This window comes from Sinohyriopsis cumingii, unplaced genomic scaffold (assembly GCF_028554795.1).
Source record: "Sinohyriopsis cumingii isolate HCF-2022 unplaced genomic scaffold, ASM2855479v2 utg000624l, whole genome shotgun sequence".
Lineage (NCBI taxonomy): Eukaryota > Metazoa > Mollusca > Bivalvia > Unionida > Unionidae > Sinohyriopsis > Sinohyriopsis cumingii.
Genome location: NW_028315919.1, coordinates 2,764,555 through 2,791,029, shown reverse-complemented (window position 1 = coordinate 2,791,029; position 26,475 = coordinate 2,764,555). Strand labels below are relative to the sequence as shown.

The 26,475-nt window shown below is 34.7% G+C and overlaps 1 protein-coding gene across 2 annotated transcripts in view; it reads left to right on the top strand.

Annotated features, from left to right (window-relative positions):
* The window catches only part of LOC149773610 (inhibitor of Bruton tyrosine kinase-like), a 104,960-nt gene that overhangs the window by 14,107 nt on the left and 64,378 nt on the right, over positions 1–26,475 (top strand). For both annotated transcript variants that reach the window (XM_089946347.1, XM_089946348.1), the window contains exons 4-10: positions 5,434–5,558; positions 9,543–9,653; positions 15,683–15,768; positions 16,713–16,797; positions 18,219–18,336; positions 19,519–19,696; positions 25,047–25,167. In XM_089946347.1, the coding sequence (XP_089802473.1) occupies positions 5,434–5,558; positions 9,543–9,653; positions 15,683–15,768; positions 16,713–16,797; positions 18,219–18,336; positions 19,519–19,696; positions 25,047–25,167 (824 nt within the window). The remainder of the gene's footprint in view (positions 1–5,433; positions 5,559–9,542; positions 9,654–15,682; positions 15,769–16,712; positions 16,798–18,218; positions 18,337–19,518; positions 19,697–25,046; positions 25,168–26,475) is intronic.

Sequence of the window (26,475 nt, the reverse complement as noted above, 5' to 3'; positions counted from 1 at the left end):
TGGAAGATTACATGATATAAAAATAAATCATCTGAATACAATCAATAAATATTTGAAAAAAAAAAAAAATTCTATATTAGAATACAAATTCTTATACAATATAAATCAACAAACTGTTCATCAACTCATAAGTTGCAAGTTTCAGTACCTTATTTACAGAAGATAGCTGCACACTGCATGACAAAGTATGCTGCATACAGGACGAATAGCTTGGAGTTTTCTTTGTCGATTACTCCTGATGGTAACCTTTTACCTAAAAGATATTGTAGTTGCAGCTCATTTTCTGCATTAAATAACGTAATGTGCAGGCTCAGTGGAAATTTATCAGTAAGGAAATCCCAGAAAGAATTTCGAAAAAAACAAACAAACAATTAAATTAAATATACATTACATATGCTGTGCCTGCTCATCATCAACTATGCTATGTCTGTTCATCGCCACATCAACATTACTCTGCCTACTCACTAACATATCGACTATACTCTGCCTTTTTATTATCATATTAACTATGCTATGCCTGCTTATTATCACATCAACTCTACTCTTACAACTCATCATATCAGTTATGCTCTGAATACTCATTATTATATTAGCTATACTCTTCCTACTCATTGTATCAACTATGCTCTGAATACTCATATCAGCTACACTCTGCCTACTCATTATCATGTCTAGTCCCTGAATATTCATCATATCAATTATGCTCTGCCTACTCATCATATTAACTATACTCTGCCTAGTACTCATCATATCATCTATGCTCTAAATACTCAACATATCACCTATAATCTGCCTGCTTTTACCATCAACTATACTCTTCTACTGATCATATCAAATATACTCAACCTACTCATCATATCAACTATACTCTCCCTGCTCATCATATTAACTATACTTTGCCTAGTACTCATATCATCTATGCTCTGAATGCTCAACATATCACCTATGATCTGCCTGCTTTTACCATCAACTATACTCTTCTACTGATCATATCAAATACACTCTACCTACTGATCATATCAACTAACTCTGCATATTCATTAACATAGCAAACTAGACTCTGCATACTCAGTAAAATCAACTATATTCTGCCTGCTTATTATCATAAACTATACTCAACCTACTCATAATTATCAGCTATGCACTTCCTACACATTAACATAAGAGTGAGATCTCAACATTTCCCACCACTCATTGCCATTACTTCACTTGGGGCTGTCATCTTGGACACTGTTAGTTATCTGCTTATGATATAGGTAACCAACCCAAGATCAGATGAATTTCTTTCAGTGGCTCATATGGTCAGTGTGGTTGAGGCTAGCTTAATTTTGAGCAGAACTATTCTCACCTCAGTAATCCAATACATAAGATGGAGGTCAGATTTGAGCTTTTCTAGCTTCTACTTCATAGACCTCACATTGCAGATATCTGGTGATGCTTTTGGTGACTCGACAGCAGGCTTCTCACCCCTCCCCCCCCTCCCAGGTCCCTCAGCAGCTTTGTAACAACATGGGTCACTCTGCTTATATTGGATTTGTGGGGGGGAAATTTAATCTGTTGTATGGCCACCCATTTCTAGTACGAAATGCTAAGCTTAGCCCATATTCCATTTGTAACTAAGATGATTCATATATGTAGTAATGTATGTTTAATTTATATTGTGTATCTGACTTTTGTATTGATTGAGGGATGTGAATACCTGAGTTTTGTCATGCTTCTAAGAAGTAAATAAAATTTTGTTTTTACTCGAGTTTGAGTTCAAGACCTGACCTTGTTTATGAGTTAGTAAATTGTTCTATTATAAATGGTTAGTTTTCAAGAGTATTCTCTTTTGTCATGGGTCAGATGACAATTTCATTCCTGTTTAATGGCATTCTTTTAGGATCTGTGGTCGGACATTGTTGTTGTATTCAGATATAATTCTAGAAGAATGATTTATTTAAATTACTCATTGGAATTACAAAGTTCTTATTGACTTTTTGGCTAAAACACTACTTTGGGGTTATTGAGGACTTGTGCAACGACATTCTGGAACATATCATATTACGTTATGGTACTTAAAGACATACAGAATTATTGGAATTCATTTGGAACATTCTCTACTTTTGGACTTGTGATAGAACATTCAGGATTATTTTGGATTTATTTCACAACACTGCAATGCTGTCTCATTTGAAGTTTCATTGTGCATTCAGGGGAAATAAATTATTTGTTGATTTAACCAAACTTGTTGGTTTCCCTTCATTAATGTTACGTAGTGTATGACCATTGAGTTGTAACAATGTTCAGAAACTGGAGTCTCAGAGCTGACTGAACTTAAGGATATTTGGCATACATCCCTATATCCAAGGGGCGAATGCTCTAATCTGACTTCCTTTTTTGGCAAATAGAGTTCTTAGAACATTGTTGCTAAACCAAGCCAAGTCACTTGTAAATCTTTTCTGGCTTAAGAGGGCAGTACAGTGTGACCCCGCTATAGCGCACTCCATTATAATGCGAATTTGGATATAACACGGTTGCGGCGTGGCTCTCCTTTTAAATACATATATTTTTCTCACACATGAAAAAAAATCTTTCTGATAAGTACGGGGAAAACATAAAAAGTTTATTATCATTTTGGGCAAGAGATCATGCATGAATAACACAAGATGATCGTGCAGTGGCTCCTGAAATTTTATATCTATTTTTTTCGTACACAAATAAAGTTTTTCTTCTTAAAAGTACAAAAAATAAAGTAAGAAATGTTTATTCTTTGATTGTGTATGGCTTTGCCAAAGTTGCAAACTGCGACTTTATTTTCCTTATTGGTGGCAAAATATACCATCTGGCAATTTTTTGTATTGGTGACATTGTTGGCTGTTTAAACTTGTATACACAACCAATGGTTTGGAGTGGAGAAATTCAGAGGCACCATGACAGGAAGCCGCAAACCTGATATAAAATGCACTGAAATTTATCTATTGTTACATAAACTATTTTCAGGGACCCCGAGTGGCCAAGTGGTCTGAAGCGTTCTCCATTACGGATCACTGCCATCTCACCTCTGTCTGCGTGGGTTCGAGTCTCGGATTCGGCCAATGTGGGTATGTGAGAAAGCTTGCCAGTAGCTTCTCGTGGGTCGGTGGTTCTTACTGGGGTTTTCCCAGGTTCTTCCTCCACCAATGATACTGGCCGCCACATATAGCCTATCGTGTGCTGAAAAATGGCGTTAAACCCTACAACAGCAACAACAATAAACTATTTCTTTGTCCATATTGACAAGCAATCTTAACAGTGCATTGTTATATCATAATCCTCTTATCTTGACATCTAGCATGAGTACTGTATGTTGTGAGATATCCACTTTTTTGTTGTTGACATTTCTGGTAGTGGAGATCAACTGTATGAGGCATTATCTCATAATCTATCTTTCGGCCGCTCACTATTAATTAACATATTTACATAGACTGACATATGTATGTGGATGGTATGTAAAATTCCTCTTATTTCCACTCAGAAGTAAATCCTTCAAAACACCCACATGTTCTGTAGTAATCCTTGTCATCAGACCAGAACACCTGCGTCTCTATCGTCCATTGACCCTTTGTTAAACTGAGTGGAAGGCAGCATCACTCCACAACCACAAAAAAAATAATCTTACTTGTTGGTTTATTCAATAGCCTGGGAGGAACTGTAACTATGATTGACCAAACAACAGCCAATTCCTTTTTTAAAAATGTACCCAGATAAAATAATTTGTTGAAATTTCAAAGAAAACATTACCTTTGAAGCACTGACTGTTATGAAAACTATTAAGCAAATGAAAAAAAAATCAGTCTCAATCATGCTAAACAATTATTTGATGTTGCCGCCACAATAAGAAACAGACATTTGTTTGGTTCTTTAAAGCTGGCCTTTAGTGGTGACTTCAAGAGCGCATGCATATTTCATCAAGGAAAGCCGACTACAATCTTCAATAAAAACAAAGAACGTTTCTTCAAAGAAGTCAATAGCAAACTTAAATAAAAGCATTGGAATCTGATGGATTTGTTCATTTTCCATTGTGACTGGAACACATTTACTGTGCCGTGAAAGTTGCCTTTTTGCAGGGAAAAAGTTTCTGCTTATGAATGCTACCAACGGCGGCTTAAAACTAACTTTTACCGACATGGGATCTACTGAAAAGTAAATGTGCTTCATCATTCGTTACGTGATTGTGCTATGTTTATCCACTGAACTCAGACCTATATGACCTGTGACAAAATTATTGAATATTTTAAATCTGTGTGGATTTTTTTCAGTGGAATTGTATTGTGTATTAAATGTATGTGATGAGATTCACAGGTGAGTACACAGTGTTGATACTCTATTCATGCTGTACATAAGACATGGATATATAAATAGTATACACGTATATGTACCAATTCCATGGTTCTCTAAATAAAGTAAACTATTACAGATGCCTTATCTGTTTTTACTACAGATGTATTTCCCATTTATTATGCATCGATTTAAGATGGTAACTGTGCCAATGAAGGATGTATTTTACTGCCTGCATTTATTACCTACCCCCACCCCACCCCACACCCCCACAAATTTGTTCGAGTACATGCATCATTTTCTTCAGCTAATGGACCTGCCTGCTTATAACACGGTTCGGTCTATAACATGGTCAGGTTCTGTGGTTCTATTGTGTTATAGCAGGGTAACACTGTATTTGCAAAGTAGTGGATGTACTCTTAATGTATTTTGATCAGGTAGGTATTTTCAAAGAAATATATTTTATCTTTGAAAAAAAATGTCTGCTTTTTTATGTTCAAATGATTAATCTACATGTTTGAATCATCAGGTACAATGGCCACCTTTTCTTAGTGTTAATTTCATTTGGCTGATTATTACTACTTTTAGCACTAAAATTTAGTTCAATCGATAGTTTATTAAAAATATTCGAAGCATGATGCCATTTCAACCAAAGAAATTACCTATTACTTTAAATAGTTAAATTTTGTTATTCTTGATTATTTGTTAAAAATTAGCAGGTAAACTTTACTTTCAGAGCTGTGAAAGAAAACATACAAGCACTCTCAAAACTACCTGGTTAGATGAAATGTTCCAATTTTTTTCTATTTTGTGCTAAATGTGATATGGACCTTAACTGTTTGCATTCCATAAATATATGTAAGGCAGCTGAAGAGGTTGTTTGGTATGCTAATTGCACAAGTATATTGTATAATTGAAGAAATGTTGTTCTCAAGATTTTGCCTAAAACTTGATGTGACTATGTCCTGTGTCTGATACGGTAGACATCAAATGATGCATTACATATGAATAATATTGATTATCCCTATAAGATAATATCAGAGCAGGATCAGAGTGTAAGAATAACTTGGATGGTTTAAACAGCAAAATGATTGAATGTAACATGTTTAGTAATGGGTAATTTCTTGTTTTCAGATCCCAGTGAAATATTCACCTGGGGAGACAACTCTAACTTTACTCTGGGTCACAGCACAGAGAACAGAAGGTGTGGTCCAGAGCCTGTTGATGAGTTTAGAAGACTCAGTATTTCCATTAGACAGGTTTGCAGTCTAATTTCTATGTGATAAATTTGGTTATACATAAATAGCTTATGGTAAACATTGTGTTTTTGGCACATATAGAAATAGTGCACTACGCAAGTGCAAACTGCTGTCACTGATGTTGTAAGAACCATAATATAACAGTTATTTGAAAAGAGCTACACTGAAAGCATACACATCTGCATCTGTGAAAATATTTACTATGGAATCTTGCTGGCTTGAACTTGGTTGTCTTGAGCATTGGGAACAGCTCAGACTACCTTTCAAGTCTTAATAGAATCTCTTAAAGTAATGTAGAAAAAAAAACACATGTGGCTCAAACAGAACTCCCTTCAACTTTTAAACTAAATCTGCAAGTTGTTTAGCTTGGTAAAAATAACGTAGCTCAGATTGAATGTAAACCTGGTATGACAGCTTAAATTGAATGTAAACCTGGTATGACAGCTTAAATTGAATGTAAACCTGGTATGACAGCTTAAATTGAATGTAAACCTGGTATGACAGCTTAAATTGATTTGTTGTTGTTGTTATGGGGTTTAAAGACATTTTTCAGCACAAGGTAGGCTAGACATGGCTGCCAGTATAACTAGTGGAGGAAGAACCCAGGAAAACCCTGGGAAGAACCACTGACCTAGGAGAAGCTACTGGCAAGCTTTACTCATTCATACTGGCCAAACCCAAGAATCAACTCATGCAGACAGAGGTATGATGGCAGTGATTCGTAATGGGGAGCATTTTAAACCACTCTGCCACTTGGGGCTCAGCTTAAATTGAATATTTTATTAATCAGGCTACTTAATTCTCTCACTTTATCTGTCAGTCTTCAATGAAATATGCTTTAGTGGAAACCTATATATTAAAGACACCAGCTTATAATGGACTGTTATGAACCTCTTTCAGTTTTACCATAGAATTTAACCTCCATATCAAGGACACATGTCCATAAATGACAAATTTAACCTCCATATCAAGGACACTTGTCCATAAATGACAAATTTAGCCTCCATAAAGGATACATTTTCATAAATGACAAGTTTAACCTCCATATCAAGGACACATGTCCATGTAAGACAAATTTAATCTCGTATTAAGGACACATGTCCATAAATGACAAATTTAACCTTCATAACGAGGACACATGTCTTTAAGTTACAAATTTAACTTTAACATATAGTGTACTTGTCCATAAATAACAAATTGAACCTCGTTATTAAGGCCACTTGTCCAATAATGTCAATTGTAACTTCCGTATAAGGTTCCAGAGTGGTCTAAAGCACTCTCCATTACGGATCACTGCCATCTCACCTCTGTCTGCGTGGGTTTGAGTCTCAGATTCAGCCAATGTGGGTATGTGAGAAAGCTTGCCAGTAGCTTTTCATGGGTCAGTGGTTCTTTCTGGGGATTTCCCAGGTTCTTCTGACACCATTAATACTGCCTGGCATGTATAGCCTATCGTGTGCTGAAAAATAGCGTTAATCCCTACAACAACAACAACAACAACAACACCAACTTCCATATAAAGGACATATCAATAAATGACAGTGTTTTAAACCATTGAGTATGTTTATTTACAGGTTTTATCTTATCTACATATCTATATTTATGTGTGAGTGTCTGTCTTTCAAACGCTCAGTATGAGTTTTGCTTCTGAATTGATCATGAATAGTCTGTCTGCATGTCAGAGCCATTCCAAGCAAAATGGTTGCATCAGGCTTGGGAATAAAATGTGGACTACATGTACATGATGACATATGATGATGTCATCATTTTAATTCTAATTAAATCTTGCTGGAAAATTAAAAAAAAAGGAAATAAAGAACGTAAAAAAATTAAATGGTTTTAAAATGGCAACAAAGAGATATTTTGTAGCATATTGATGTCAAAATGAAAATGTAATTCTCTAATCAATACAGATCTCTGGAAATGGGAGTTAAGTTCCTTTACAAAGGTCACAAAACACTTGACTTATGGATTATAACTTCTCAACCATTTGACCTATCACAGCTTCCAGGTCATGGCCAGATGAAATGTACTTAAACATCAACTAACTCTGTAACATGTGAAGATGGTGTGTCACATAATATACCTACATCAACTAACTCTGTAACATGTGAAGATGGTGTGTCACATAATATACCTACATCAACTAACTCTGTAACATGTGAAGATGGTGTGTCCCATAATATACCTACATCAACTAACTCTGTAACATGTGAAGATGGTGTGTCACATAACATACCTACATCAACTAACTCTGTAACATGTGAAGATGGTGTGTCACGTAATATACCTACATCAACTAACTCTGTAACATGTGAAGATGGTGTGTCACATAACATACCTACATCAACTAACTCTGTAACATGTGAAGATGGTGTGTCACATAACATACCTACATCAACTAACTCTGTAACATGTGAAGATGGTGTGTCACATAACATACCTACATCAACTAACTCTGTAACATGTGAAGATGGTGTGTCACATAATATACCTACACCATCAACCTCAGGATCAAGGTCACAACAGGGGAAAATGTAATTCTTTGACTTGTATCTTTATCCAGAGCATAACATTTGACCAACTGGAGATATTTCAGTGAAATTTTACTGATTTATTTATCATGACTAGACCATTGTCATATTCTTTGCCTCAAGGGAAAGGCTACAGCTGCAGTTGAAAATGTAATTGTTTGACGTGTATCTTAGTCTTTGTTTGGGGTTATCAGATGGCCAAGTGGTCCATGACACATGCCTTTGCAGATCATTCACATCTTGTCTCTGTCCACGTGGGTTCTAGTCTTAGTTCAGCTATCATGGGTATGTGAGAAAGCTTGCCAGTAGCTTCTGTTTGGTTCTTCTCAGGTTCTTTCTCCACCAAAATATACTGGTTGCCATGTATAGCTTGTCGTGTGCTTGAAAATGTCATTAAACCCACAAAAGCAACCAAACCAAATATCTTTGTCTGAATTTTATACTTTAGAACCACTGAAGATATAATGAAACTTTAGCGTACTATATATGATGTATAGACAGTGTGTTGCATACAACAACCATGCCAGCTGTTTCAAGCTCAGGGTTACAGCAAGGGAAAAAGAAAGCTTGTATTCTTGTCTGGAGTAAAACGTTTTGACCACTTAAGATATTTCATTGAAATGTTAGCCAAATATATACAGCATGACTTGAATATGTGTCATAAACGATAGCCTTGCCTCCTGTTTCAAGGTGAAGGTCAAGGGGAAACATAAATCCTTGACCTATACATGTATGGGTATACTGTTTGAACTGCCAAAGATACTTAATAAAACTTTAACCTGACATACATGTTGACAGTGGTGAATTTAAACCTCTATAAAATCCTTCACTGGGAAACAAAAGATACCACTGCTAAATATTTAGTCATTCCCCCCCATCACATGATCAAGGTAACAAAAAGGGTTAATGTAAGTCATTGACCTGTTTCTTTATCCAAGTTGTCACTTTTTAACACCTACAGATATTTTGAAACTTTACTCAGGACCACATCTTATCATATACATGTCCAGTCCTTAGCTTAAAAATCAAGGCCATTATTAGGAAACGGTCATGAGACAGTCTATCAGTGTACTCTTGTTGTATTTTTTTGTGAATAGTGAGACCTACCATAAAATCAGAACAATTTATGGAGAATTTATTCCAAATGAAAAATTGTTGATGTTGTGTTATGGCAGACAGTGAACTTCTAAAATTATATTACCATGCCCATGAAAGAAAGCCACAGAATTTTTTTGACACAATTGTTCCTGCTTTTACAGTCGGTACATTTTTTCTGGGATTTGCATCAACAATGTTATTGCAACAATGTTAATGTGTAAAGTTTTTGAAAGTCACATTTTCTACTTTGTGTAGTTACATGCTAGGAGATACTTAGGAAGCAACATTATCTACATGTTAGGCATGTTCAGTGGAGCAGTTCTGTAAAATTCTTTTCCATTTTGATTTGTAGGTGGTGATGTGTAAGTACCACACAGTATTTTTGTCCACTGAGGGGCAGGTCTATACCTGTGGACATGGTCAAGGAGGTCGTCTGTGTCATGGGGATGAGGCCACGTGCTTGGTAGGTTTCTTCATAAGGCTGTGTGTTGCCTGGAAAACAACTTTGATATATTGTATAGAAGTATGTATCAATACATATTGCAAAAATTCATGTTTTGGTTCCTTTGGTCAGTAGAATAACTTTAATTTGTCCATTTCTTGTCACTTTTAAGTTGTATATATACAAATATTATGTGAAATAGAAGGCAACTAATAATCTTTTTTTCAACTTTGTAACATGTTAAAATATCAGTAATGATGAATGAGCATGACACAAGGTAAATGAACACATACCATGACTTAAATGCCATTAAGTAAGAAACAGTCATGTAGGTGACAAGAAATACCCAGAAACTTGAACTGAATACAGTGTCGCCCTGCTATAACACAGTAGTTAGGAGACATAGAACCCGACCGTTTTATAGACCCAACTGTGTTATAAGCAACCAGGTCAGTTAGCTGAAGAAAATGATGCATATACCTCAAAACGTTTACGGGTGGAGGCATGGGTGGGTAGGTAATAAATGCGGGCGGTGAATACATGCTTCATTGGCACAGTTGCCATCTTAAAGCAATGCATATTAAATTGGAAATGTACCTGTAGTGAAAACAGAAGGCATATATAATATTTTACTTTATTTAGGGAACCATGGATTGGTACATATACGTGTATACTGTTTATGTATACATGTCTAATGCATAGCATGAATAGAGTATCAACACCGTGTACTCACCTGCGAATATCATCACATACATTTAATACACAATACAATTCCACTGATATCATCACATGCATCGAATCCACTATGCAAGTAATTCCATCAAAAATATGCATATACACAGATTTAAAAATTCAATAATTTTGTCACAGGTCATATAGGCATGAATTCACTGTAAAAACATAGCACAATCACATAACGAATGATGAAGCACATTTACTTTTCAATACGCCTCAAGTGGGTAAAAGTTAGTTTGCTTTTTAAGCCGCTGTTGGTAGCGTTCATAAGCACAAACTTTTTCCCTGCAAAAAAGGAAACTTTCATGGTACAGTCACGTTGGAAAATGAAAAAATCCATCAGATTCCATTACTTTTATGAGTGCGTGTGATTAGGATTTTTAACGTAGCTTTTTAAAAAAATCAGTCATATAGCTATGATGTCTGCAGTGTGGCAGTTTATAGTGATGTCTAGCACTGAGGCATCATGCCGCAGACATGTAACATGATGTCCCACCCAGTCACATTATCCTGACATGAGGCCGACCAGTCCTAACACTAACCTCTTAATGTTGAATGCCTAGCAAGGCAGCTGTTAGTACCATTTTTGTAAGTCTTTGGTATGATTCACCTGGGGTTTGATCCCGTGACCTCCCTCTTCTGAGGTGGATGCTTTAAACACTAGGCCACCAGAGCGGTGTGTAAGTCTAGTACTAACTTCCTTTGAAGAAAGGTTCTTTGTTTTTATTGAAATCTGTGGTCTGCTTTCTTTGATGAAGGGTGCATGCGTTACTGCAGTCACTGCTGAAGGTACAGGACTTCTTTGGATAACCCATTTCTTATTGTGGCGGCATCATCAAATAATTGTATTGCATGATTGAGACTGATTTTTTTTCCATTTGCTGAGTACATTTTCATAACAATCTATGCTTCAAAGTTAATGTTTTCTTTGAAATTTCAGCAAACTATTTTATCTTGGTACATTTGTCAAAAAAAAGGAATTGGCCGTCATTTGGTTGATTGTAGTTATTGTTCCTCCATGCCTAAAAAGAACCAAGTAAGATGTTGTTTGGGGCTTTTTTTTTGTTTTGTTTTGTTTTTACATTTGTGGTAGCAGAGTGATGCTGTCTTCCACTCATGCATCAGAAACTTAACAAAGGGTCAACAGACGATAGTGACTCAGGTGTTCTGGTTTGATGACACAGATTATTACAGAAAATGTGAGTGTTCTGAAGGATTTAATTCTGAGTGAAAAGAAGAGGAATTTTACTTACTGTCCACATACAAATGTCAGTCTTTGTAAATATATTAATTACTAGCAAGCGGCCGAAAATTCGATGAAAGATAGATTACGAGATAATACCTCGTCCAGTTGATCTCCGTTACCAGAAATGTCAACAACAAAAAAGTGGATATTTCACAATATACAGTACTCATGCTAGATGTCATGATAAGTGGATTATAATATAACAATGCACTGTTTAGATGGTTTGTCAATATGGATAAAGAATTTGTTTATGTAACAATAGATCAATTTCAGTGCATTTTATATCCAGTTTGCGGCTTCCTTTCATGGGGCCTCTGAATTTCTGCACTCCAAACAAATGGTTGTATATAAAAGTTAAACAGCCAACAACGTCGCCAATAAAAAAATAATCACCACATGGTATGTTTTGCTACCAATAAAGAAAAAACAATCTAAATTTGTAACATTGGTGAAGACCACGTGATCCCAGAATAAACTTTTTATGCGTTATTTTTCGTACTTTTAAGAAGAAAAAATACTTTTTCATGTACGAGAAAAATACGCTACAGTCGTCTTGTACTATTCATACGTGATCTCTTCCCCAAAATGATGATAAAGTTTTTACGTTTTTTCGTACTTTTAAGAAAGATTTTTTTGTGCACAAGAAAAATACATGTACCGTATATACTCACGTATAAGCCGAAAAATTTAGGAAACAAATAAGGCCTGGAAGAAGAGGGGTCGGCTTATCTGCGGGCCAAGGTCCAGGTCTGAAATTTTTAACGCGTTTTTCCCTCGATTTCCAGTGTTTATTGTTTCTGTCGATCGCCGAAGATGAGATCACATGCCTAATGATGCCACATGGCTCATAAAATTTGTGCTGTCGTGAAGTGAAACAAATATTTTTTTCTAACTTAAGTGGTAGGATAATGAATGAAAAACATGTTTTAACGTACTTGACGTCTATTTGACAGATGTCCATCCACCAGAAAATGCAGCCATATGTGTTACTTGAGCCACGGTGGTACGTGTATTTTTCAAAAGAACCGCCATATTAGTAATCTCCAGTCAAGTATTTAACCCTCAACTAATCAGTAATCATTGAACTCTACGGTATCGTACAAATGCATGCTAGCTTATTTCAGTGTAAATATGAAAAGAATCTACGTAAAAAAATAAAAGAATTACGATACTGAAGGTATATATGACAGACATTTTGATCGAGAGTAGAAATACATGTACAATTGTCTTAAAGGAACAATAGCGAGAAGCTCCGTAGTGGTTTGTTGCGCGCACGCTTAGGAAGGGTAAATAACAGGGCAGTAGAGTCAGCATGAATAATTGTAAAACAATATAGTTTGTGGGATTTCTTTGACAGGTCTTTTAGAAGTAATCGGCAGCCACAGTCTATATACTACTGTTGTTTAGTTGTTTGTAAAGCAAAGTGGTTTGTTAGCGGTAGAGTGTTGTACAATAGGTACCATATGCTTAATCTGTGGTAAATGCCTCGGGGATAATAGGTTTGTTTTGTTGCACAATGCCAGTGACTTTACTAATACATGCTGACTCTCAGATGTATTGTTTAATGAGATATGGTAGTGGACATGGTTCCTGCTCAAAGTTATAAACTGTCACAATACTTGAATAATGTCCACGCTGAAACCAATCATATTTTGATCAATTGAATCACACTACAGGTAGTTTAAAAAAAACACACAGATAAACCACAATGATAAATAATTATCAAATACAAATTGATAACCAACCACACATGGAAATAATTACAGGATAAGGTATATAAATAGTATACTACCACTATATACAAGAGACCAGGTGCAATTCTTCGGAAACCTTCAATGCTTGTATGGGATATATTTCATGCACACAACTCCGATGAAGTAAAAAAAGGGCCGCAAAGAAAATGAAAACAACACTGGCTGTGATACAACCTCTTGATGTCTGCTTTAACAAACCTTTTAAGGACAAGTTACGAAAGATGTGGGCAGAATGGGTTTGTTCAGGGGCTGTGAAAATGACAAAAGGTGGGAATTTAATGAGGCCGGACATCGATTTGGTTGCCAAGTGGGTAAAGGAAGTGTGGGACTCAGTTCCATCGGAAATGATTGCAAAATCATTCAGGAAGTGCCGTATCAGTAATGCCATGGATGGAACAGAGGATGATGCTATATTTCAATCTGACAATGACAAGGAGAGTGAGAAGGAGAACGACACACTATCGGATGACCATGATGACAATGACGATGCATGTGATGAAAGCACGCCTGTAACAGAAGCCAAGTTTTGTGAACTTTTTGGCGAGTCTGATACAGAGCCAGATTTTGAAGGATTTTAAAAGTGATAGAACTTTTATAATTCATGATTTTAGAATGAGGATTAATTAAATTTCCATTAAGACTTAACACTTTAGAATTGTTTTTATTTCAACATATTAAGTTAGCTTTCTTGCTTTCATTTTATTTAATAATGTGATTTGCCTAAATAAACATATTCAGAACTCACTTTGTGCATCTTGTGATGTACTGGTAGTCTAGAAATTATGGGTTGGCTTATACGCGGGTCATGCACTTTATAACAGTTTTACCATTTCAGTTTGGGGGGGGTCGGCTTATACGCGAACGGGCTTATATGCGAGTATATACGGTATATGAAATTTTGGGAGCCACACCACGACCGTGTTATATCCGAATTCATGTTATAGCGGAGCACACTATAGCAGGGTCACACTGTATTATGATTGGGTAACATATTTGAAGAAGAAACCAATTATTTCTACTAAAATTTGTTTCTATGATAATACTTACTGATCATAATACACATGCACCCTCCCAGCCTCTCTGCAGTTACATCAGTGTAGAGAGAATGCCTTCAGCTCTAGTAGTAAATAAAATTTTCATGGGTTTTGGCACCTGGTATCAAGGAGACCACAGTAAGGCATAGAACATTTAGCTTTTAAGCTAAAAATTTAAATCTGGGATGGCTGGATTTGCATGTTAGTATTTCTTCTAAGGTATTTTAATCAGGTAAGTATTATTGATGAAACTTATTTTATTCGAAAAAAGTTGTTTTGATAAAAAATATAGCAATTGAAAATTATTACTTTTATTTTAACTACTATTTTACTTAATTTCTTTATTTTTTCTCTTTATTCATCCACATTCCTTTTCTTTGATTGACGGCATGGTGTACATGTATTGAGATAGAGAAGGATGTTTTCTTTCTTTAGAAGTACATATTCAGTATAAGTTGTCTCCCTCTACATACTAATACAGTCATGTACATTGTCTCACAAGAATGAATTTCAAATCCAAACTATATATAGGCAAACCTGTCTTAAGCAGCTCAGGTGAATGATAAAAGAAGCTTCAGTTGTCAGTATTTTGATTTATGTGTTTAAAATATTGGCTCTTTAAGACATTTGATTGTTTAACATAAGTTACCTTATAGGTATGTTTATTTATTGCAAAAACTTCACATAAACTCTAAAAGGAAAATGAATAAATTTTACCAACTGATAAGAAACAGAAAAGCAGGTTTTTCATCCTCATTTTTGAGGCCATGGTTGGGTCTTTTTTCATGTGGGAAGGTGAAGGTCATTGAATAAAGACCTATTTTTGGCTAAATATTTATGTTTCAGATTTAGGTTTTTAATGAATTATTGCATTTTAACAATATTGAAAAAGAAACATTTTAGTATATTAGACAGAACCAGAAATATAGTTTTAACAGGTTGCTTTTTCATTCCATTGAACTATTTGGTGCTTGCCTCCATGTCATGCAGTTGTGCATATCAGTAGTGATAGATACCTTGTACATCTAATGCACTGTACACAAAACAGTTGTAAATAGTGATCATGCTAATCATGCGAAATTACTTGTTAAACATATTTTATATTAAATGATTGTATTAACAAGCTGTATCAGTGCTAATTAGAAAGGTGTGCAAACTACCTACAAAATGACTTGGATCAGTAATGGGAATGAGAGCTTTTTGGCCTGACGAGAACATAGTCCTGTTACTTCAGAATCGTCATCTTGGAAGTAATGTAAATTTGTGTGTTTGTTTCCTTAGGTTCCAAAGCTTGTAGAGACTATCAGAAATGAGAAATGTAAACAGGTGGCAGCAGCGAGGGATCATACAGTTATGCTTATGGAAGGGTAATTACTTAACTGCTTACATATGTATATGTCTACAACAGAAATAAACACATGCATAAAAAGCTCCATCTATTTTTATGTTTTAAAAACGTTCAGGTGCTATTCTATTATTATCTTCTAGGTGAACTCTTCTCCTATCCTTTTGTTTGCTGGGCTGCAGTACTCCAGTTCAATGTAATGCCCCTGTATTCCACCAGATAACACTGCTGTATGACAATTCTTAATGTGAAAAATGATAAGGTGTACAAAAAATTAAACATGCCTTTTGAAGTCTTGAGCCATAAACGGTAGGCATTCTTTTGTGATGTGATCTCAATAGTTGTATTATAGTGGAATATTCTCTCACCAAAAACATACCTTTTTCTTTTCTTTCACAAAGACTAATCTGATTAAAATCAGATCTCCACTCTTCCCCTTGAAGATCTGACAGCAGCTGCATAGGATCATGTTCTGGTGACATTTGCTATTACAGTAATCACTAATTATATCAGCCAATCAAATGAAGTCTTATATCTTCATGTTTTGGAGACTGAGCAGCAAGGCTGAAGAGCATCAATATGTGCTTAACAATTTGATTCACCTTCAGATTTCTGAAAGCTGCATTTTCATTGCCTAATTCAAAGATCATAAAAACATGACCCTTTAGTGGTTGTTGTCAGATCTTCACTTAGGACAGTGGAGATGTGATTTTATTCTGATTACAGTAAGGCAGAAGTCTGTGGTCTCTAATCTGTGAAAATATTGTTGAGTTTTAAATACCAGTTCAGCTATTATTTCATGGGCAGGTAGTGAAAGGGTAAAAAACAACACAAGTGAAATTAGCAACCCATGACTAAAAACAAATTCATTGTGACACCTTTTATCAATTTTCTTGTCTTTAATTTTATTTATATAATTGTTATGTGCAGAAATGATGAATCAGATGTGTATTTTAACTTTTACAGGAATATTGTGTACAGCTGTGGCCTGAACGACTGTCACCAGCTGGGACAGTTCCCTGCCCCAGACAAGTCTCTTATACCTAAACAGGTGAACATCTCTCAAGTAACAAACTTGTGTTTGAGAAGTTCATTGTAAAGATTGAGATAGTTTTAGTTTCTGTTGCCCACCTCTCCAACCAGTCCATCAAATACCAAATACATTTTTTTAACTTAACCTGTGTTAGTAATTGTGACGCGTATTTATTCCTTTTCTGCCAGCAACAGCAGCAGATGTGACATTAGTATCAAGATTATATTTTACAGCTTTGTTATAAAGGTTTACAAGTCTGTTGTTACATTGTGGTTAGAGACAGACCCTGAAACTTATAATTTTGCCATATCAGCTTTTCATTTGCAATTTATTTGCACTTTTTTCACATCTGAAATATATTCAAAATTCATTTTGTTTCATTTGCATTTGATTCGTGTTTCCATCTTAGCTGTCATCTAATTGTTTTTCACTGACATTTTCAGAAATGCATTCTGATGTTTGTTATCACTTCCATTCATCATTTCGTTTTGTTTTCATTATTTTTTTGGAACTAAATCGAAATGCTTTTGCTGAAGTCATGTTTTATTTTTTCACAGAAGGAAATTATTGCATTTGTATCTTGTTTTATTAAAAGTGTACTTTAATAAAATGGCAGTTGGGTAAAATGCTCAAGATCGCATTGAATTTACAAAAAAACAATAATAACCACAATTTCATTACATGTAAATATATACTATATGTACTTACTTATAAGTCTAATACAAATGCAAATAAAAAAGATCTTGATCCGCCATAGAATAATGCACCTGCAGATCAGGGTCTGTTTGTTGTACTGATTACTCCTATCAAACTGAAACAATCCAGATCTGTCAGCACATTATGCAGTGGCAGTTCTGCATCTGTACAGTTGGCATTTGGACTTGACTTGTAATGAGAATATACAGTATTTGTCAGCAAAGTTTACATCTTATTTCTTTCACTCAAATAAAATTATGCAGATACCAGTGAGATGTCATCACATCAGTGGTGGTAATTCTGTCTGCCTTGAACAAGGAAAATGTCGTGGCTTGTAAGGAGTGAAATATTGGCTCTTAGCGTAAAGAATGATCCAGGATTATGCATAATGGCTACTGAATGAAAATGTAACAGCAGTCTGAAAATACGAAATGTACTCGTGTTTTTCTGTTTTCATTTGTTGTTCATCATTCTGAATTTGCACTTGACTGTTTTCTTTTAAATGTAATCATTTAATTTACATCAGTTCAGCATTACATTTGAGTCATTTTGCATTATGCATTATGTTTTTGTTTCACTGGTAAAATTACCAGCTTTAGGGTCTGTTATTGTAAGTTTCTTCTTATAAAAAAATATTTAACTTTTTCTGTGCAATGATTTACTTACAATTGGTCTTGCCACTCATAATCCTTCTTCAATAATTACTCTTGTTTTTGAAAAAAAAACTTTTACTATAACTACAGGTTTATCCCAAGGTTTTCAAAGGGAAATCTATCCTAGGTGTTTGCACAGGACGTTTCCATACCGTGATCTACACATCTGATGCAGTTTTTACCTTTGGACTCAATGCAGGACAGTTGGGTAAATACTAAATAACGTAAGCTACATCATAAATGTGACATTGTGTCAGTTTATGCATTGACTGTATGGAATGATTTCACCAAGAGGGTGCATGTAATTTCCAGAAATTATATTGTCAGATGTAGATTTTTAATTTATATATAGGTTGTGAAGAAGGATGAAAAAATTCACAAAAACAGCTGTATAGATTGGCACTTTTACCAATAAACAGAGTAAAAGCTAATGTTTCTTCTAGTTGAATGTTTGTTTTACAATACTTGATTTAAATCATTACTCCATCATACTATAGAAGTTGACTGTGTCTGATTCATTACACCGAAATGATCCTCAATCAATGGATTTTTGAACTTGAAACAAGCTCATACCTTTTCCTTTTACATTTCTGCCAACAAAGACAGGCAAAAGAACAGATTTGCAACAATGTTTTGTCATGTGTATCAGTTAGTGGCATTTTATCAGATCATGTAAACTTAGATAAAAGTACACATGTAAATGCTGAAACCAAATTCAGTAAACACATGTACCACAAATATCAACAGAAACTGGATCATTATATCAACAAAACATAAAGTAGTCAATAAACACATTTATGGGGATATCACTGATTCATCTAATTGAAATTTGAAAACCTTGGTAAATCGAAAAACACTCAACCTGAAACTTGTACTTTGTCCCCACTGGCTTTCGATCTTAGGTTTCACTCTAGTAGTGAAACCTGTATTCTTGTTTCCTACCATATCAAGGTCATCTGCTCAGTTCATAATGGTCAAATTTACATGGACCATTTCCTTTGGCTATATCAGTCATCTGCCCAGTGGTCAGTGGTAACCCTAAACAGTTCTAACATCGTGTCTATATTTAATCATTATGTTTCATAAATTCGTTGCATCTTTAATATGTCTTCAGGGTTGAGAGTTCAGAGTTTATTTTATTGGTTTAGGTAAAGCAAGCAGCAAATTAAAAATATATTTTTTCTTCACTGTGAACACTAATTACCACCTCAAGTTGTTTTTTTGTGTGTGTGGTTAATGCTTGCTCTTTCCTTCCTTAATATATAAATTTACTTAGTTAATACAACCACTACTTAAAGACCCACTGTCTGTAAAGGTCACTTTTGGCCAATCTTCAGGGTGACCACTATATACAGGTTATGTAGTATATTCTTAAACTATATATTGCCAGGACATCCGAAGGTAAAAGCTGATCGGAAGATCAGCCAGCCTCGACAAGTCTCAGCCTTGAACCTCAAGGGTGTGCTCATAGTGTCTGTATGCTGTTCCAATGCTGCGACTGTCTGTTTAACTGGACAGGGAGATATCTTTGTACTGCATGAATACCAGTGTCGCAAGATTGCATCAAAGTAAGCCTATCTTATATAAGTTGAACTGGTACAAACGGTCAACATTCACAAGCATTGTAATTGACATATATTTGCAAGGCATTCAAACAATGAATTTTTTTAAAAACAGTTACAATGATGGACTCGAGTTTTTGTGCAACAGCAACCTTAAGTTTTGTTTCAGTAGATTTAGAGGAGTGGAATTAGGAATCATAATTTTTATTTTTAAAAACCTATTTTTTGGCAATGTGATCAGTTTACATCAGTAACAAAAAAGAGATTGTGTCTTGTGAAATACTAACAATCAGATACAGTTGCTTTCTTAAATGGACAATGCTGGACCATTTCAGATGAATCCTTGACTGTCATTATGAGGACATTTTGATTGCATAAAACACCAATATACAAGATTGTGATTTCTATACTTTTCTCATTACATTAAGTAACATTATTTAATTTTATCAGTTGATGTAGGGATCTCATCCATCCCACCACATCAGGAAAGCATAAAGATGTAATTTAATTCAAGGTATAAAAATCCATTGTCTGGGAAGCCTTGATCAACTTAACAATTTTGCAGTACAGTAGTCTCCCTCTTGAATCCTTGGCACCGATGAGTTTGTATTCAAAAGTACCCCTCAAGAATGGCCACCCCTCAAACGTACAAATTAAATTAGTACAAAAATGTAAAATGTACCCCTCACAAGTGGCCTCTTTGTTTTTCAAATATATACAGAACCTATAATTAATTCATATCGTGTCATAAGGTAAGTAATCAGTTTATCTCTACCGTCGATGCATGTCTCACAATGTCAAGTTTCAGCTACTGAAATAAGTGTTGACTAAAGTACATGTAACAGTAAGATTAATATTGTATCATTGTCTATAAAAGCAGACATTTGCAGGAAATGGGCTTAACGATGTTATGATAGATTTTGGGCTTCACATTCTTCTCTTTGATGATTACAGCCAGACGTAATTGTCATCATAACAGGGTCAGCATAGGCTAAAAATAGATATTGTGCATTAACACACACACACAGAAATTAAGCTTGAACAAAACAAAGTACCAGACAAAGACCGAAAATCATGTAACAGTTGAATACCTTAATGGGTACTCACAATATCAGGTAGTATTCAAGTATGATTCATTTCTGTCTGGCTTAGTATCCTGGCTTACTCATTATCAAGGGAAAGCAATTGCTTCATGGAGAGTCAACTCTCAAGGATCCTTCCATTGGGTCTATGTCCGTTGAGACCATCTGATGCTTCACATTTCTTTATCATTTTTTTATGACTCAGAAGTGTGGGCTGTGCATGCTATTTTAATCAGCTGATAAATATGGGAGCATATACACCTTATTGTGAAAGCAGGGCACAGACTACAGGTTTCTGATTGCTGCACAAAGCCAAAACACCCTGGATCAACAGTCTACTGAATTTAGTGACATACTCAGACAAATAATCTCCATTCTGCTGAAGTCTTCAAAATTGCCACTAATTCATTCTTGTCCAACCTGATTCCTCCTTCAATCTTGGCTCTTTTCAGATTTGTCTTGATTGAAAATAAGCTTGTAACTTCAATCCTGGAGAAGATAGTAACAGCTGAAGTGACTGGTATCACATTATTGAAGTCACACCATGCTCAGCACCCATTCCCTGAAGACTGGTATCACATTATTGAAGTCACACCATGCTCAGCACCGATTCCCTATAGACTGGTATCACATTAGTGAAGTCACACCATGCTCAGCACCCATTCCCTATAGCAAACTTTCTCCTTAAGTTAGACCCTATATCAATAAAGGGATACTGTGCAATGATCTCAGACATGTTCAAATTTCATGGAAGAAATGTTTTTGGCCACAACAAGGCAATCTCAGACTTGCGCTCCAATTCTGATCCACACACACACACACACACACTGAAGCAGTGATCATACATGACTTGCAGTTTATGATAAGGTTAACAGTAAACATGCAGAGCAAGTGAGTTACAATGTCTGTAAATGAAAACTATATACAGTTCTGTTCTGATTGTTCATTAGTTCTATAAATGATATAACCAGCTTCCTTCCTAACACAAGTTTGATGTCACTAGCTGACCAACAATATCTACTCATTCCCTCTCATTGATTGATCTGTTATGAGAAGCAACAATGCAGAAACCATTATATGCTTTCAGATGTTAGGTACCTAAGACATGCAGACAGTATCTGCATCAACTGTAAAAGACTATTCATACCACTGCAGGAATGCAAGACATCATCTCATAAGCACTGTCCACTTGACTGAAGAGTCTTGTTAAATCAGTGTACTTTGAACTCTCACATTATTAGGTATACTAAGGAAGATTTCAACTCATGAAATACAAGCAACTTAATGAGCCTGGCCTTGCATGCAGTGTCTTAGTTTGGGACATAGTGGAATCAGCTGACTGGTACCCCCAATCTGCCATTTCTAGTTTCTGTTTCCACGTCATTACTAAGCAGAGAACTGAATCTCATTGGATTGATGGTAGCTGCACAGACAATGACCACTCCCCCATTCGTGAAAGCAAAACTTTGGATCCAGTAATGCCTAACTTGTGCTGGATTTGCCTGTGAAATTTTTGATGGTGAGACAATAATCAAGTGTGGAGTCTCGCATGTATCTCCCATGCATGTGTATTAACAAACTGCCTGTTATTGTCCTAATTTAATATTAGGAGAAATTCATCATTTTAGTGCATGCTCTTGCCTGGTGACACAGGTAGAGGTATGATTTCCTCTGCCTCTTACCTTTTGTCCTAATGTATTTTGATCAGGTTTGGTATTTGACAGTGAAAGCAATTTTTTGTTAGTAAATTATGTTTCTCCAATAAGTCTTACCTGATAAATAATTCCTCCCACCCTTCCCTGCAATGTGAGCATCATTTAAGGTGCCGCTCAAGTAAAAGAAAAATGGATTAAGTTGATGTACATCATCAATACTAGCCTTAATTATGTATTTTTGTGTTTAAGTTAATGTACATCAACAATACCAGCCTTAATTATGTATTTTTGTGTTTAAGTTAATGTACATCAACAATACCAGCCTTAATTATGTATTTTTGTGTATAAGTTGATGTACATCAACAATACCAGCCTTAATTATGTATTTTTGTATATAAATTAATGTACATCATCAATACCAGCCTTAATTATGTATTTTTGTGTATAAATTAATGTACATCATCAATACCAGCCTTAATTATGTATTTTTGTGTATAAGTTGATGTACATCATCAATACCAGCCTTAATTATGTATTTTTGTGTATAAGTTGATGTACATCAACAATACCAGCCTTAATTATGTATTTTTGTGTATAAGTTGATGTACATCAACAATACCAGCCTTAATTATGTATTTTTGTGTATAAGTTGATGTACATCATCAATACCAGCCTTAATTATGTATTTTTGTGTATAAGTTGATGTACATCAACAATACCAGCCTTAATTATGAATTTTTGTGTATAAATTAATGTACATCATCAATACCAGCCTTAATTATGTATTTTTGTGTATAAATTAATGTACATCATCAATACCAGCCTTAATTATGTATTTTTTTGTATAAGTTGATGTACATCAACAATACCAGCCTTAATTATGTATTTTTGTGTATAAGTTGATGTACATCAACAATACCAGCCTTAATTATGTATTTTTTTGTATAAGTTGATGCACATCAACAATACCAGCCTTAATTATGAATTTTTGTGTATAAGTTGATGTACATCAACAATACCAGCCTTAATTATGTATTTTTTTGTATAAGTTGATGTACATCAACAATACCAGCCTTAATTATGAATTTTTGTGTATAAGTTGATGTACATCATCAATACCAGCCTTAATTATGAATTTTTGTGTATAAATTAATGTACATCAACAATACCAGCCTTAATTATGTATTTTTGTGTATAAGTTAATGTACATCAACAATACCAGCCTTAATTATGTATTTTTGTGTATAAGTTGATGTACATCATCAATACCAGCCTTAATTATGTATTTTTGTGTATAAGTTGATGTACATCAACAATACCAGCCTTAATTATGAATTTTTGTGTATAAGTTGATGTACATCAACAATACCAGCCTTAATTATGTATTTTTGTGTATAAGTTGATGTACATCAACAATACCAGCCCTAATTTTTAGACCCAAAAATGTTCATTTTTAACAGTATAAACTTGTTTTTTATATGATGTGAGAGAGATGGAAAATTTGTTGTGTTTGTGTGTGTGTGTGTGTCCGTGAGAGATAGGGGAAGCATCTGTATGACTTGATCTTATCAATGTGACATGTGAGTGAAAACAAACGACATTCTTAGTTACTAAAATGCAAGTATGTAATGATATTTTTTCTTTGGAAAAGCAGTTGAATGAATCTGAATTTTGGAATATTTTCTGGCTGGTCTCCATCTACAGATTAACAAAAGCTACAGGACTTATTATTAAACCCAGGGTATTTAATTTAAAGATGGAAAACATTATGTTGATCATTGAGGCCAGTGGTTCTTCACCTTTTGGGGCAGTGACCCAAATTAGGTTTGTGGTGTTAGATTTGCGACCGATGGTTTGCTACATCTTTCTTTCCACCCATCAAATGCTTAAAAACACACTTGGGTGGGAAATTTCAAATTATAAAAGTAGATCTCTGCAGCCCACTCAAAACAACTTCGCAGTCCAGTTTTTGGTCACAACTCGTGGATTAAGAACCACTGATTTATACAAATGAATAGCATCATTGATGATGAGATAATAAGGAGATAAAAAATCTTAATTGGCTTATCTTCTGGCATTTAGTTATTAAAATTTGTCTTAAAAGCTATTTTTTTTTTTTAAGGAGCAGAACTTAAGATAGCCCATTGTTGGCCCATATATATGTTGCATGCATGTTGAGGATTGCTTTTACCTTGTGTGCTTTTAGGAGATTTCTGGGTGATATACTCTGTGTTAAACCTACTACCTTAAGTTATTTGTGGACCAGATATATTGTATCGAATTTAGAAACGTACTTCATGCTCCAGATTTAAATTGAGTTTTGTTTTAATATTGGTTTTGGGGTTTCTTTTGCATAAAATGGAAAAGTGGGACCAGATATTTATTTAAAGAAGTTTTGGTTATGGGGGAAAAATGATGGTGTTAAAGGAAAAGTTTGGGACAAAATATTTTGACATTAAGGGGATTGCAGGATACATGGTTTGAGGGGATTCACTGTATTTTCCTTATAAAACCTTCAGTACATCTGGATAAAAGTCCTTAATACAAGTGTACAAACAATTAAACAATATGTTCTTTCTTACTGATGATTTTTTTGTTGTTCTATAACTGTCAATTCAGGTGGCATGAGATAAAAGACATTCAAGTGAGAGGTGGACATCTGGATCACACTGATTCAGAAATCTTGAGAGAGAAAGGAGGGTCAGAGCTGGTCATTGGTTTACTTAGTACATCAGGAAAGGTAATTTCTTTATAATTTATTTCGTAAAATACTTAACATATTCCAGATGATACAGATAAAAAATCAGAATTATAAGCTAATCATATCTGCTTATTTGTTAAATTAATGAAGGTCACAAGAGCATTTTGTATTCATGGTGAATGTCCGTTAAGTGTCACTTATGAAAGTAAAGTGTATCATGATACAGCTATTTGTTAAGTTTTAATCATGGATAAAATTTTAACATGTTGATCAAAGAACCATGATTTGCCATGTCATATTGCATCAGCAGATTAGGATTATGTGTGGTCTACTGATTACACCTAGCATAATGCAAAGACCCAAATAAGCATCTGTTGGCGTATTGTGGCAAATCTGGGTCTATGTAGTTGGAATCAATTTATAGGTAGATATATATTTTGTAAAATTGACAAGTGAAAAAGTAAAAGTAACTTACAGTATAGTGAATGACATCCCCAAGTCTTAAAAGTTCTATCAATTGTGAAAGTTTTGAGTGGTCTGAATTAGTTCCAAATGCATTCTGAATATTGATCAGTAATGTACTGATGCATCAACAGTACAAAAAAATACTTTTATATAATCCCAGAATGTCTTTAAATGAATTCACAGTAATTCTGTGACAAGTATTAAATCCAAAAAGTCTTTACAGTGGTTATTTCAATAAATCTTTAATTTTTCAAGCACTGTAATTCCAATGAATGATTAAATTAAATAAATGAATTCTTCTCAATATAACTTCCATGACTGGTGTTTACTCTTTAGAATCCCAACTTCTACATAATTCTTTTTATATAATCAAAATGCATTAGAGAGAATGCATTAGGAGGCTTGAATGAATCATCTTGGCATTTCAAAATCACTTCTTTCAGCAAGCAGATCAGTTGTTTTAACACTGACTAACCAGGAATTAAGTCAGCTTGGCCTCATACTAGAACTTGTCTTCGGAAAACGAGTCACATGATGTTTACCTGAATTATAGTACATCTAAACCATGGAACTTTATGAATGAATAGATGCACTACACATGTATGACTTATCTTTAAAGTACTACAACCATTGGGGAAAATTAGTATTTAAAATGTAATTAACTAATAACCCTTACAAAACTATTATCATGAAAATAATACACATATTATATATAGATGTACAGTACACTATAAATAAAGCAGATTCCTGTTAATCAATTAGTAAGGAAATTACCTTGATTACTGTATTTACCATATATGTTGGGACACAATAAAATAATTTTTTTTCCTGTCCAAGAACTTATGGTGACATATTTTTCATCTAGGTGATATGTCCCAAGAC